The 15,511-nt window shown below is 42.4% G+C and overlaps 1 protein-coding gene across 6 annotated transcripts in view; it reads right to left on the reverse strand.

Annotated features, from left to right (window-relative positions):
• The window catches only part of MCF2L2 (MCF.2 cell line derived transforming sequence-like 2), a 254,021-nt gene that overhangs the window by 35,738 nt on the left and 202,772 nt on the right, over positions 1–15,511 (reverse strand). For 4 of the 6 annotated variants that reach the window (XR_012430896.1, XM_065540255.2, XM_065540256.2 and 1 more), the window contains 6 exons: positions 14,418–14,533; positions 13,035–13,104; positions 10,369–10,461; positions 9,595–9,687; positions 5,734–5,802; positions 2,004–2,129 (listed from right to left, as the gene is read on the reverse strand). Coding sequence is in view for 3 of the 6 variants with exons in the window: in XM_065540255.2 (XP_065396327.1) it covers positions 2,004–2,129; positions 5,734–5,802; positions 9,595–9,687; positions 10,369–10,461; positions 13,035–13,104; positions 14,418–14,533 (567 nt within the window). In the remaining 3 variants the exon portion in view is untranslated. Of the gene's footprint in view, positions 1–2,003; positions 2,130–5,733; positions 5,803–7,083; positions 7,245–9,594; positions 9,688–10,368; positions 10,462–12,961; positions 13,105–14,417; positions 14,534–15,511 lie in introns of those variants that run through there. The other 2 variants (XR_012430895.1, XR_012430897.1) reach the window with 2 other exon arrangements.

Consider the following 15,511-nt stretch of genomic DNA (forward strand, 5'->3'; position numbering starts at 1 on the left):
AGGCACAGTTCTGAGGACACATGGTCAAAAAAGGTCCTTTGCTTTGCGTGTAAAATCTCCAAATTCTATAAGCTGGTACATCCTATTTGCATGCAAACTAGCTTGGAATGAAATTAAGGCAGAATATTATTTCCTCATGTTTTAACCATTCTTTTCTCACAGCCTCCTCCTCCTATGTTATTTACACTAAGAGTTTCCTGCTCTGTGTATCATTTCCAGGACATTCATTAGATTCAGGGAAATGAAATTTAATAGGGGTGGCTAACACATGATTCAAGATTAAAGAAAGAACAGAAAGATGCCCCAAATTGACCTAACAAATTGTTCCCTTGACTTTCCTTAGCCGAAGAAGGAAGAATTATTACCAAGAAAATGATCCTTACACACAACATAACCCTACTCTGCAGTTTATGCATATCCTCTTGAATCATGCATCAGTCATGAGCAGAGGCACCTTGGAGTCCCAGGGGACAGTAACAGCATCATGGCTGGGATCACAGGGTTTGTGGGACTAAGTTTCTGAGATCCAGGCCCAAGAAATACCAGCATGGGAAGTAAAAACATCTCATTTTTCGGACCTTAATAACTTTCATGGTTTGACTTATGACAAGGAAAGAAAAGTCATTTCCTCTACCAAGACCTCATACATGGTATGTTCAAAACCAGACAAAAATGAAAAGAAAAAAAAAAGGAAAAAGTATAATATAATCACAAGTGACAAAAAAGCAGAAGAAGGGGTCACAGAGATGTGATGTAAGAAGAACTTGGCCTGGCACAGTGGCTCTTGCCTGTAATCCCAGCACTTTGGGAGGTGGAGACAGGTGGAACATGAGGTCAGGAGTTCGAGACCAGGTTGACCAACATGGAGAAGTCCCGTTTCTACTAAAAATACACACACACACACAAAAATTAGCTGGGCATGGTGATGGGCGCCTGTAATCCCAGCTACTCAGGAGGCTGGGGCAGGAGAATCGCTTGAACCTGGTGGGCAGAGGTTGCAGTGAGTCAAGATTGTGCCATTGCACTCCAGCCTGGGCGACAGAGCAAGACTCTGTCTCAAAAAAAAAAAGAAGAACTCAACCTGCCTGCCATTGCTGGCTATGAAGCCATGAGCCACGGAGCGTGGGTGGCCTTTTTAAGCTGGAAAACTCAATGAGACAGATGCTAGTCTCCACAAAGGAAAGGAAACACCTTAATTTTAGCCCATGAGACTGTGTTGAACTTCTGACCCTGGAACTTCAAAATAATAATAATAATGAATTTATGCTGCTCTAAGCCACCAAACTTACGGTAATTTATTATGACAGTGAAATAAAACAAATACATCTGAATCAAAATCTAGAGTACTTCAAAGTAAAAAACAAAACAAGTCGAATATTAACTATGCTCCAGTCTCAAAGAGATCATACAGTTATAGGGGATGTTTTGCCTGGAATGCCTGGAACCAGCCTGCTCCAGATTAACACTGATGCTGGAGCTCAGCTCCCCAGTGTTGGCCTCTAAATGCATCTCTTGGGTTTTCATTAGACCATTTGGATTAAGGCATGTACACTGTATATTTTTGGGGCCTCTTCTGGGATCTGTGATATAAAATTGGAGCAAGAATATAGGACCTGTTTCCAAAATACTTTTCTCAGAGAAACTCTGAAACAAGAAGACAAATCTTTCACTATTTTAACAATGCCACAAGTTAGAAAATCAATTGCTCCTCCAGGACTTTTCCTCTGCCCATTTATGTTATGGCCCTTGACTTTCTGGTTTGTCCAGACAGTGGGTCAATCCCACATTCAGAACCCTGAGGAATAAACCCAAGATTCCTGAAGATGCCAAGGGACTGCTTGGAATCTCGTAGCCTGGGTTTACTAAGCGATTTAGGTGACTTTCCTCAGAGTTCAATTTCTTTACCATAGACGATCTCTCTGACTTTGCCAGAGCATTTCCTTGCTGTGTAGTATTGCACCTGCCTTTTGTGTGAGATGCTCTAACGCTGCTATGGAACATACCGGACATTCAGTCACTGCTGCTAGGTCCACAGCCAACTCACAGGACTTGATCAAATCCTCTATCACTGCCAAAGCTTGTTGTAGTTCAGCTGAGAATGCTGAAGCCTTGGTTCTCTTTGGCCCATCCTGTGGAAAACAAATGCCTTGTTGGAAATCAAAAGTATACAATCTGGAAAGCAAAGAAGGAAAACAGGACAGAGATGAGGAGCCGGGGATCCAGTCAACCCTGACTGAGAATGGTGGATATTGATCTGTCTCCCTGCTCCAAAAGCATGGTGGCTAAAGATGCTTGTGGTTTAGGTATATGATATAGAGACAAGCAAAATCATCTACTTCTGTGCATTGTACTAGTGAAGAATGGAGTTCATAAATCATGGAAATTATATTCCTGCTACATAAGAAACATATAGAACTCAGCTTTTTTTTTTTTTTTTTTTGAGAGAGAGTTTCACTCTGTTGCCCAGGCTGGAGTGCAGAGGCACGAACTTGGCTCACTGCAACCTCTGCCTCCTGGGTTCAAGCAATTCTCCTGTCTCAGCCTCTCAAGTAGCTGGGATTACAGGTGAGCACCACCATGCCTGGCTAATTTTTGTATTTTTAGTAGAGACCGGGTTTTGCAATGTTGACCAGGCTGGTCTCGAACTCCTAACCTCAGGTGATCCGCCCCTCTTGGCCTCCCAAAGTGCTGGAATTACAGGCATGAGCCACTGTGCCTGGCCAGAATTCAGCTTTTTTAAAGCATGGAAAAACCTAGCTCCTTTTAAATAGGTTCCTCTCTCTTTTATACCCCTATTCCCTGGGGCTAATTGAAAAAAAAAAAAAAAAAAAAAAACCATATGGCCGGGCACAGTGGCTCACGCCTGTAATCTCAGCACTTTGGGAGACTGAGACAGTCAGAGCACTTGAGGTCAGGAGTTTGAGACCAGCCTGACCAACATGGTGAAACTCCATCTCTACTAAAAATACGAAAATTAGCTTAGTGTGGTGGCGGGCACCTGTAATCCCAGCTACTTGGGAGGCTGAGACAGGAGAACTACCTGAACCCAGGAGGCAGAGGTTGCAGTGAGCCCAGATTGTACCATTGCACTCCAGCCTGGGTAACAAGAGTGAAACCTTGTCTCAAAATAAAAAAAAAAAATAAGAAAAAGAAAATTAAAAAAAATTGGCTGGGTGTGGTGGTGCGTGCCTATAATCCCAGCTACTCAGGAGGCTGAGGCAGGAGAATTGCTTGAACCCGGGAGGCAGAGTTTGCAGAGAGCCAAGATTGCACCAGTGTACTCCAGCCTGGGCAACAAAGTGAGACCTTGTCTCACCAAAAAAAAAAAAAAAAAAAAAAAAAAGGCAAATAAAAAGAGTACAATCTGAGTATCATATTCCTGTATTTAATGTGAAAGCTTTATTCCTATGGGTAAAATTATACTTAAAATCATCCCAGAGGAGGACATTTGTAAACTCCTATAGAGACAAAGAACTCCACAGAGGCTGCTATGTGAAAATTTACTAATGATTTACATGTAAAAGCCATAACATCATATTTGCACACTGAATCTCCCCCGACTCTGTTCTTCCTTCCTCCACTGTCCCTGGCCCTCCCCATACTGCACCCCATTACAGATGCCAAAGAGATAAGCCAGCGCTCTGTACCTCCCAAACATAGAGACTCAGCATTCAGCGGAAAAGCAGTAACTAATTAAAGAGATCAATGTTCCAATTATAACCACAGTGACATTTAGGATGTGATTGGGATGATTGTTTCAGCTCAAAAGGCTTTTGCATGGGTTTGCGGTATTTTATCTCCCTGCTACTGACATGCTGTATTTATCTGTTACCTGGTAAATACACATAAAAAATTTTTTGGTTTATTCAATGTATTTTTTTAACATCTCAATTTCTACAACAAAGAACAGCTAGCCCCTTTGCTGCTCCCCAACTAGCCCTGACTCCTTTTGTGCTCTACAGCACAATGTAGTCAAAGGGTTTAATATTTTCTCAATCTATGGAGAAGCACTGGGTTTTTGCATCTTTGGATGAGAGACATGAGTGACAGGGCTGGTGAATGGAACAGATCATGCTGCTGCCTCTGAACAACGTACCATGGATTCGTCGCTTCTCATTCATAATAAAGAAGCTTCACTTCTTGGTAAGACTACAGACTCTCACCTGAATTTATTTTAACATCATCAATAAGGGATTAAGAGTTCTTGGCAGGGTGCAGTGGCTCATGCCTGTAATCCCAGCACTTTGGGAGGCCGAGAGTGGTGGATCACGAGGTCAGGAGTTCAAGACCAGCCTGGCCAACGTCATGAAATCCCATCTCTACTAAAAATACAAAAATTATCCAGGTGTAGTGGCGGGTGCCTGTAATCCCAGCTACTCAGGAGGCTGAGGCAGGATAATAGCTTGAACCCGGGAGGTCTCCACCTCTGCAGTGAGCTGAGACCATGCCATTGCACTCTAGCCTGGGTGACAGAGTGAGACTCTGTCTCAAAAAAATAAACAAATAAACAAATTTTTTAAAAAAGTTCTTATACCAGGCATCTTTCTCCTTACCTAACACTGAATGCTCAGTTTCCTTTCAGATCCTCACATGCTCCTATCCTCCTTCCTTCCACTAACCCTTCTTCACAAAACATGAGGTGGCTAGGGTTTTGAATTATATAATATAGGTTTCAGAAAAATCCTTGAAAACATTATTAAACTCCTCTAACTAGGGGTAGCTCCTCTTGCTCCCGGCTGTAAAAATACTACCTGTGTCCTGAGCTGCTTCTGTTTTCAAGGGGTCCTTGTCATCCATTCTGAGCAGAAAGGGCATGCAAATGACTGACCCATGAGACATGTCTTAAGTGTTTATTGCTAAAACTAGAATATTCTATAGAAAATGGAAGAGAAACCCCACTGCTAAACCACAGATTTCTTTCCAACCTGATGTGGTCACAGTCACCATTTCTTCTAAGGGAACTTTGGCAGATTCTTAGAGTTCACACACACACACACACACACACACACACACACACACACACACACACAGAGAGAGAGAGAGGAGAACAAGACATAACACATACAAATTAGATACACTAAGAGGTACAAAGAAGAAAACATAATCCTACCATTCAGGAAAACCATAGCAGACATTTTATCATATTTATTTACTTCCAGTCTTTTATGTATGCATTTTACGTATTTGCTTAATTTTGTTCCCATTAAAATTTTTTTTGGCTGGGCGCAGTGGCTCACGCCTGTAATCCCAGCACTTTGGAGGCCGAGGCGGGTGGATCACCTGAAGTCAAGAGTTAGAGACCAGTCTGGCTAACATGGCGAAACTCCGTCTCTACTAAAAATAAAAAAATTAGCTGGGCATGGTGGTGGGCACCTGTAATCCCAGCTACTTGGGAGGCTGAGGCAGGAGAATCGCTTGAACCCGGGAGGTGGAGGTTGCAGTGAGTCAAGATTGCACCATTGCACTCCAGCCTGGGCAACAGAGTGAGATTCTGTCTGAAAAAAAAAAAATTATGTGGAAGGAAGAAAATACATTACCACTTCCCTTTGGGCTGCAAATCCCTACTTTAAAATTGCCTTTGATTTTTTTCTTGACTATGAGTTATAGGATACATACAGTTTTAGGAAATCTAGACAATAAAGATCACCAAGTAAAATTGCTGTAAATCCTCTGACCCATAGACAAACACCATTAACAATCAGTTATATAAATGTAATATTTAATATCCAGTACCTTAGCCGAGCCTCCTAGTTCACCTGGGTCTAGCTCCATATCTTCTGGAGACTCGAAATCCAGCAGACCCTGCATTAACCCAAAAGTCTTGTTGAAAATTAAAACGTAGATTGCCATCAAAATGTAGATTGTCAACAAAATCTACTGTGCAAACTATCTGTCACCAGTGCTAAGCTGACTGAGAACGTGTGTAAATGTGTAAGAGGGAAAGAATAAATGATGTATTTGGCACAGGGTTCTTTCCACAAACCTAGAATCATGTTGTACACCCTATTTTGTAGACTGCTTTTTCTCATTCAACAATATCTCATGAATATTTTCCCCTTATATTTTTCTAAAACATGGGCTTTGATTGTGGTAGCGTGTTATATTTTATAGATAAACCATAATTGAATTATAGTCCCCCTTATCATTAAACATTTAGGTTTAACAATATTTTTTACTATAATAATGATAATAACTTTTGTGCATTTTTCTTAAAGCTAAATTCCTAGAGTGGAATTGTAAATGTTAATAGTTTTGAGGCATATTTCCAAGTTCTTCACAGAAGGACTGTGTTCCTGCCAGCTATATAGGAAAGCTTGTCTCACCAGCTCCTAGCCTACAAGGGGTAGTACCATTTAATAAAAAATCTTTAACAATTGAATGAAAAGAGAAATCCTACCTCACTGTTGTTTTATTTTGACTTCCTTAGATAACTAGAGGTGTAGAACTTTTTAAAAAAATGTTTGCTACTAGCGGTGTTTATTATGCAAACTGCTATGTCCTTTGCACATCTTTTTATTATAATTTCCAAGAGCACATGATTCATTAAGCATACTGACCATCTGTTACATATTTTGTTCACGTTTTCCCCAACGTTTCATGAGTCTTTGTCTTTAATGGTATAAGCTATCACTGATCACCCTCTCCCCAAGACCCCATGATCCTTTCTAAAGCAATCAGTCCAACATTCATGCTCTGTCAAGCCAGCTCATATGTGGCAGAAGCAAAATAAGCTCCGCCCCTGGGGATAGAGAAGGTCCTAGACAGGACTACAAGGTCTTTCCTTTCTTTGCAGGCATGCGATGGCCTGAGCTGGTTTCACAGGCACCAGCAAGCTTAGCTGTGGGGACGCTGCTCTGGTCTGCCTTGGGTAGCCCCCACAATTCCTCACAGACCCCCTGCGAAATATGTTGTAGTAATTCTATCTCTTGTTTCTTCAGTGAAAGGCAGCTAACAAAACCTTCTAAGTGCTTTTAACCTGTATTGTCTCATTTAATGCTCCCAACAAGCATTCCAGGAAAATACTATTATTATCTTAATTCTACGGGTGAGAAATCTGAGGCTGAGAGAGGTTAAGTAACTTGCCTGAGTTCACGCATCCTGGAAGGGTCAGAGCCTGGATTCAGACCCAGGTTGTTAAACTCTCGAGTCTGTGTTTCCAGTGACGATGTCCCACAGCCCTCTGCGTCTGGTACGAACCTAGCTCGTGTGTAAATGTCACCTCTGTGGGAAAGCTGGAGCCTAGGCTGAAGGAGGGAGGACCATCACTTACATCCTGCTCACTCCTCACTGGGCCCAGAGGTTGGACTTCTAGAATAGGAATGACAGTGACAATGGGACATGCAGAGGAGCATGAAGCCTTGAGTGAGTGCTGTGTCAAACATGCTCCGAGGTGCTGCTCGCTGAAGGAAGCAGATCATTATCCTCATTTCTGTGGTGGTGTGACAGTCTCGGTGTCTAAGATAACAGCTACGCATCATGCAGAGCTTCCTGGGCTGTGCCAAGCCCTCCGCATGTGCTAATCATCTGCTTCATAACGATCTTACAGAGGAGGTTCTAGTACCCTCATTTTACATAGAGGAAAACTAAGGCCCAAGAGGTCAAGGTCTCATAACTGACAAATGGCAGAGTATGCTGAGGCTAAAACTGCTAATGGAAAGCTTGAAACGAGTAACTTTGAAAAAAAAATTTTTTTTTTTGAGACAGAATGTTGCTCTGTTGCCTAGGCTGGAGTGCAGTGGCGCAATCTCGGCTCACTGCAAGCTCCGCCTCCCAGGTTCACGCAATTCTCCTGCCTCAGCCTCCCGAGTAGCTGGGACTACAGGCACCCACCACCACGCCTGGCTAATTTTTTTTATTTTTAGTAGAGACGGGATTTCACCTTGTTAGCCAGGATGGTCTCGATCTCCTGACCTCATGATCTGCGCACCTTGGCCTCCCAAAGTGCTAGGATTACAGGTGTGAGCCACCACACTGGGCCTTAAATTATTTTTACAGATGAGGTCTCGCTATGTTGCCCAGGTTAGCCTTGAACTCCTGGACTCAGGGATGCTCCTGCCTCTGCCTCGCAAGTAGCTGGGACTACAGGTGTGTGTCATCATGTCTGGCCTGAAAGGGGTAACTTTTTCCGAGGGGAGATTGTTGGGCAATGAGCTTAACCTTCCTGAGCCTCAGTTTTTTCACAGTCCAGAGCATGGCTGGTATGTCTGATTGTGGGGATTAAATAAGAAATACTGTAATCCGGCCGGGCGCGGTGGCTCAAGCCTGTAATCCCAGCACTTTGGGAGGCCGAGATGGGCGGATCACGAGGTCAGGAGATCGAGACCATCCTGGCTAACACGGTGAAACCCCGTCTCTACTAAGAAATACAAAAAATAGCTGGGCGAGGTGGCAGTGCCTGTAGTCCCAGCTACTCGGGAGGCTGAGGCCGGAGAATGGCGTGAACCCGGGAGGCGGAGCTTGCAGTGAGCTGAGATCCGGCCACTGCACTCCAGCCTGGGCTACAGAGCGAGACTCCGTCTCAAAAAAAAAAAAAGAAAAAAAAAAGAAATACTGTAATCCCAGCACTTTGGGAGGCTGAGGTGGGTGGATCACAAGGTCAGGAGTTCAAGACCAGCCTGACCAACATGATGAAACTCTGTCTCTACTAAAAATACAAAAATTAGCCAGGCATGGTGGCATGCCTGTAATCCCAGCTACTCGGGAGGCTGAGGCAGGAGAATTGCTTGAACCTGGGAGGCAGAGGTTGCAGTGAGCTGATATTGCGCCACTGTACTCCAGCCTGGGCAGAGTCACACTCTATCTCAAAACAAAACAAAACAAAACAAAAAAAGAAATACACATGGGGAAGCACCCAGTAAACAGTAGGTGCTTGTTTTTGTTTGTTTTTTTTTATTAAGAGACAGTGGCCACTGGGCAAGAGCTACCTAAATGCCTCATAGAGGTTAATTCAACAGACAACGTACCGCGGTGGCCCAAACCTTTCCCTCAAGCTCACACATGGAAAACCAGCCATGATAGGCCCTCAAATCCTGTTTGGGGTGTCTGAGAATGCTTGCCTGCAGATGTGCTAGTGTCAATGACTTATCACTAAGGAGGGGCAAAGGTCAGAGAGACAGAGAGAGACAGAACCACTTAGGGGTTCAGGGTTCAGATATAGCAAAGTTCATTCTGTTAGGCTGCTCTCAGGGTAAGATCCTAAATCTAAGAATGGAGGTCAGCGCTGCAAAAGGAGAGAAGACTTCAGTTTTGTCTTCTCCCTTCCATAAGTTAAAATGCCCATAAAACAGTAACTTTGTGGAAAATCACACTCTCGCTCCCAAAGAGCTCTCCTCCCCTAAGCCAGGCTCCTTAGTGATTCATGCCCTGAGCTACACATTAGACTAGTGAGGCCCTCAGGTGCCCTCCAACTCTATGATTCTTTGGTCTTACTCCACCTTGAAGAGGGCTGATTTAGAGTTGGAGGAAAAGAAAAAGCCGGCAGGATGGACACATCTTCAGCCTTAGAAGACCAAGGCACAGCTCTACATGCATAACGACAAGGGCACCATAGTGCAGGCGCCTGGTTTCCCACAATGGAAGTCTCATTGATTTTACCTTCAACAGCATCTGGTATTTTATAAGTCTCTGGCTTGGTCCTTTAAGATACTTAAAAAGAGGGAGATTGTGATCCAGTTGGCGCTGGCATACCTTTAAAAGCCAAATAGAAACAACATAAAACAAACAATACACACAGAATAAAAGTGGCAGCATTTAGGTACAAAACACAGAATTGCTTTTCCTGGACAATAGGGGCAGCTGTCGAGCAGCTCCATAAGGCTGTGGGGTTGTTCTGTCCCCTAGGAACAGTGCGTGAAATAAGAGAAAGAGGAAAGAGGACGGTTTGGCTAAGATTTTTACAGGCATCTAGGGAAGCAGAACCATTTATTTCTTTTAGAAAGCAAGTTCACTAGAAAACAGTGGGGCATTTCAAGTCCTTCTGAAAAGAAGGCTGCCTGTCTTCAAGCTGGGGGCTGCCAGAGTCTATTCAGGCCATCTGGAGCCTGAAGGATACAGATGGTTTGTAGATATCATTCCAGGTAGCCCAAAGTGTGATATTTTTGACTTAGTTTCATTTTAAAAACCCATCCTAGAAGAAGACACTGGTTTTCTCACCAGATATAGGTGCTCCTCACAGGCCTATCCCATAGAGACCAAAGACTGTGTCGAAACTTTTCATGTGTAATTTCAAAGTATGGGACAATTTAAGTAAACATAAATCCCAATGTCTAATTCCTCTCCCTAGTCCCACTTTTGATTTCTTTAACAACTTGATGCATAGAAACATTTTCCAGGAACAATCTGTGGGAGACTCTGTCTTCTCAACATTACCCCAAAGTAGGCGCAGTCTTGACACTCTTGCCAGATTGCCCTAGCTCGGGGCAGATTCTTATGGTATTTAAAATATATCTGAAGATCTTCTTTCTAGGTGGGAAAAAATTAGAACAAATTAATCAGGTAGCATTTTTCAGTAAGTGGACAGGATAACACAGTTTATTCATTCATTCAACAAGCCAGAGTACTCTAATGTGTAAGGAATTGGGGGTGCACAGTAAGTAATCTTATGTTGGGATGCGTGTGTGATGGAGAGAGAAACAGAAGGCTATAAACAACCATAACTACTGGACATAGATGGGCACAGAGTGCTCTGGGAACATCTACAAGGGCTATTGGTAAATACATAAGTAGACTCACAAACAGGAATTGGTTTTTATCTTTATCATTCTTTTCCTGCCCTTTGTCCAGGACATCGACATCTCCCCACAACAGGTCTGCAATGAGTAGTAAAACTGACAGAAAAGAGGCTGGTGGTTGATGGCCCCCTCTTTTCTCTCCCCACCCGTTCCTTGTGGTCATCGTGACACCAACCCTACAAAGAAGCCCAAGAAACAACCAAAAGATGGAAACATGCCAGAGGGGAGATGTGGTAGATTGGGCAACCAATATGGATCTCAGTGATTTGGGCAACCCTCAAAGTGACAGGCTCTGCCTCAAACATCACTTTCAACCTGCAGCACAAGACTCTGAGACAGGAAATGTTATGTGACTGTTTCGGAGCTGGAGAGCAAGGAGGACTCAAGGTGCTGCTCAACCTGTATTCTCATGGTATCAAAGACGCTGAGAGGTAGGCACACATCTGCCAATATCCCAGAGAGAGAGCACACTTCAAGCCTCTGGAGTCAGCCTGCCAGCTTCACTTGCTCTATCAGGGAGCCTGGCCCACAGCGGCTGTGCTGGCCACAGATCCCATGCCACTCTGCTGGAGAAGCCCATGCAGCCACCTCCTTGCCGAAGTCTGTGTCCCTGTCCTGCTCAGCCCAACTCTGGACTTCCATCATATGCCAACACAGATGATTTCTTCCCTCGCAGCTTCAATGATGCCTGTTCGACTCCCAAATACATTGCTATGGTGAATGACTTCCATTTCTATAGCTCTTGCTTTGTCCCAAGAGGTTGTAAGTGGTCACTTTAAGCATAAGAACTACAGCAACCGTCCTTTGCTATTCCCTCCAGGAAAAAAATGACACACACACTTAAGACAGATGGCCCTTGAAAAATGTTCAGACCGGTTAAGGAGCTAGAACAGTTACTCAGAGCTTAACACCTATGATGAGGTGACATGGAAAGCCATATGGGGCCACCAAAGGGCTCTGAGCATTGAAGATTCCTTCTCTCCATTAATGTCAAATATCTTGAAACCTGGGGGCTTTGTTTTCTTCCAGTTATCATAAGTATTGCTCTCAGCCTCAGTCATAATATGAGTTGCTTACAACTTTAAGTTGTTTGATCTGTTGCCTTGAGTTCACAAAAAGAAAAATAAGAAAGAGAATGAGAAGGACTAGTTGAGAAAGAGAGGAGAAACGAGAACCATTTAGAAGGCACGGGGCATCAGGATCATCTCTACAGTCGCGTCCTAGAAAGCACTTGGTGGGGAATGGTGTTGGGTGAAACATTTCTCTTTGGCAGCTCCCACTGGCCCAGACAGCCTATTTGTTGCCCAAAACAGGATGGAGAAACAGGGAAAGAAGGAAGAAGTATGGGAGGTGGGAAGAAGGGGTAGTTGGAGGTATGTTGTAGGCCAAGACATTCACAAATTGAGTACTAAGCCTAAAAGAGGTTGTAGTTTAAAATTTTCTAATCATCCTCTATGTTGTAAAAAATAGAATGGAAATAAAATGTATTTTCTGAGATTTTTAGTTTAACACCAATGCTTCTCCTCTTGAGAGCATTAATACAGCTTTATTGTGGGACTCTAATCTCACTGTATGATTCTTGTTTTAAAACACAGTTGAGTCATTCAGAAGAGTAACCTCTGCTTTGGGGACAATGGGTGGCCAGCCTTCCATTTCATGGGGCTATGCAGGAAGCCAGGCTTGCAGTTACTCCCGCATATCAGTGTGAGCTCAGTCAAATTGTACTCATTCTCACCTTGGATAAAGTCAAATAAAGTTGGGAGGCCAACTCATGTTTTCCATTCAAAGGGCAGATACAAGATATACTGTCTTGGCAAATTTCAAGTATACAGTGCAGTATTATTCCATGATAGTCGCCATGCTGTGCATTACATCTTCAGAACTTGCTCATCTCATAACTGCAAGTTTGCACCCTGTGACCAACATCTCCCTACTTCCTTTAGACTTCAGCCCCTGGAAACCACCCTTCTACTTCAATGATATAAAATCAACTTTTTTAGATTTTTTATATATATATATATATGTATTATATATATATATACATACACACACACAATGGTAATGAATGTATTCATTAACTTGATTGTGGTAATCATTTCACAGGGTGTAAGTATATCAAACCATCAAGTTGTATAGTTTGAATATATGCGATTTTTATTTGCCAATTATATTTCAGTAAAGCTTGGAGTGGGGGGGAAGCAGATATGTTTTTAGACCATTGGTGTTTCCATTTGTCCTTACCTCTTAATACAGAAAAGTAAGGCCTGACTTTAACATGGTTATTTACTGGGAGCACAGACTTACTCTCTTGAGAAAGCAATGTGCCAGAAGTTCAGGGTTCTCAGCACACTTTTCCAACTCTTTTAGAAAAGTCCTGGAAAAATAAAAGTATACAAGTAAGAATGTTTTGATTTTTACATGCAGATAATTATTTTTTTAAGTACAATCACATAAGGTTTTAAGAGGTGCCTACAAAAATGTTCTCCAGGCCTTCTTGCTCTTACCTTGTCTTCTACACATTGATTCAGAAAGAAAAAGCTGTATTCTGAGGCATTACTACAATTACCCTGAAATCACTCACAACTTTAATTTGTTTGATCTGTTGCCTTAGGTTCACAAAAAGAAAACTAAGAAAGAGAATGAGAAGGACTAGTTGAGAAAGAGAGGAGAAATGAGAACTACTTAGAAGGCACAGCGGGTCAGGATCATCTCAAATTATCAGAACACAGCTGTTCTGGTAATTCTAAGCACTAGTCATAGACAGACTGGATACACTCACTGATGCTCCCTGTTACATGAAAACAACGTTCATAAGAACTGTTGCTGCTGCTGTTGCTATTACTAATATCATTGAGAGCTTACTATAAGCCAGGCATAAGCTAAGTGCTCCTCAAATAATATCTCATTTAATCCTCAACCAAACCCTGCAAGATAGGGTTTCATAAATATAAAACCTGGGGCTCAAAGACGCTACATAACTTCTCTGGGGAAATTAGCGGAAGTGGGTTTCCATTTTAATTTTGTGTCTGACCAATGGACGAGGGATGGGGTTAGGAAACAACTGTGGTTCAATTCACCAAGCAGCTTTTCTCCCTCTGTGAATTAGGTGTGCAATCTTGGGGTCATCATAGCAAATAAAGAGAGTCAACATGTTACCATTCCCACATGTGTAACATGAAAGTGTTTGAAGATGATTTCCAAAGTCCCTTATTCCTGCAATTCTCTAGAACTCAGTATCTAAGCAGCCCTGGGTTAAAAGTACAACTTGTTTGAGCAGTCAGCATTTTCTAACAGCCTAGTTCCCAGCATCCCCTTATGATAATGGTATGTAGATGTGTATCTTGGTCATCTTTGTATTCTCAATGCTGATCACAGCGCCTGGCATAGAACAGGTACTCAAAAAATGCTGATGCATAAATAAATAAACAAAGGAACACTCAACTGCATACAATATGGATGTCTGACACCAGGTGCATGCTCCTTTGATGCCTCTTCCCTTCCTCCCCAGGGATCCTGTGGGGCTTCTCCTCCCCTTTCACTCCAACCCACCCCAATCCAATCCACTGACTCCAAACCACTAGCTTAAACCTGAAAACATCTAAGCATTTTCATCCCCCAGTTCCATCAGTCTCATTTCCACCCTTCTCTTACTCTCCATTCTTTCTGATAACATGAATTATTATATACCTGTTGTGAAATTCGTAAAGTTCGCTAATATTCCCAAAGAGAAAGTCCTTGTTATTCTGAAGAACATCTGGAATTAGATGCTTTAGCCAGATAAAATCCATTGGAGTGATATATCCCTGCAGAGGTGGAAACAAGGTAGGTGTTACAAACAGGAACATACCAGAGATCATCTGAATTAGCTACTCCAAAAACCAAAACTTTAGTGAAATAATTGAAGAATATAGCACACTTGTTTCTTGAAAGCTATTGTATCGAGTACTTTCTTTTGATATCATTTTCCTCATGTGCCCACTTTCAGAAGGAGATGGCTTAATGGCAATGATAATAAAATGGCATTTTTGTGGGAAGAGCAAATACATTTAAAAATGTTTGTGTTACACAGGTTTAATGTAAAAGAAGGGAAAATGTACCCATTGTTTTGTGACCTGATACAATTGCTATGACTATTATGATTATTATTATTTTTGAGACGAAGTTTTGCTCTTCTTGCCCAGGCTAGAGGGCAATGGCGTGGTCTCGGCTCACTGCAACCTCCATCTCCCGTGTTCAAGTGATTCTCCTGTTTCAGACTCCCAAGTAGCTGGAATTACAGGCATGTACCACCACACATGGCTAATTTTTGTATTTTCAGTAGAGACGGGGTTTCACCATGTTGGCCAGGCTGGTCTCGAACTTCTGATCTCAGGCGATCCACCTGCCTCGGCCTCCCAAAGTGTTGGGATTACAGGTGTGAGCCACTGCGCCCAGCCCAATAATAATTGTTTAATATCTGAATAATGTTTATTCAGCATATATATCATAATTTACTAAACATTCCCTTTTTATTGGACATTTGGGTTGCTTCTAATATTTTATTGTAAAAATGTGATTATAAATAATTGTGTACATATAATTTTTTCCTTAAGACTATTCCCTTAGGAAAATAGGGGAAACATGCATTTTTACTCTTAAGAAAAAAGGCTACTTAAAAAAAAAACAAGAAATAATCTTCCCTTATTAAAGTATCAGGAACACTTATAATATCCTTTGTAGGCAAGAAGATGGTAAACCTATTTGGGCATTGCTGGAATCAGTGTGAACTGGCATAATTCTTT

Source organism: Macaca fascicularis, chromosome 2, assembly GCF_037993035.2.
Source record: "Macaca fascicularis isolate 582-1 chromosome 2, T2T-MFA8v1.1".
Classification (NCBI taxonomy): domain Eukaryota; kingdom Metazoa; phylum Chordata; class Mammalia; order Primates; family Cercopithecidae; genus Macaca; species Macaca fascicularis.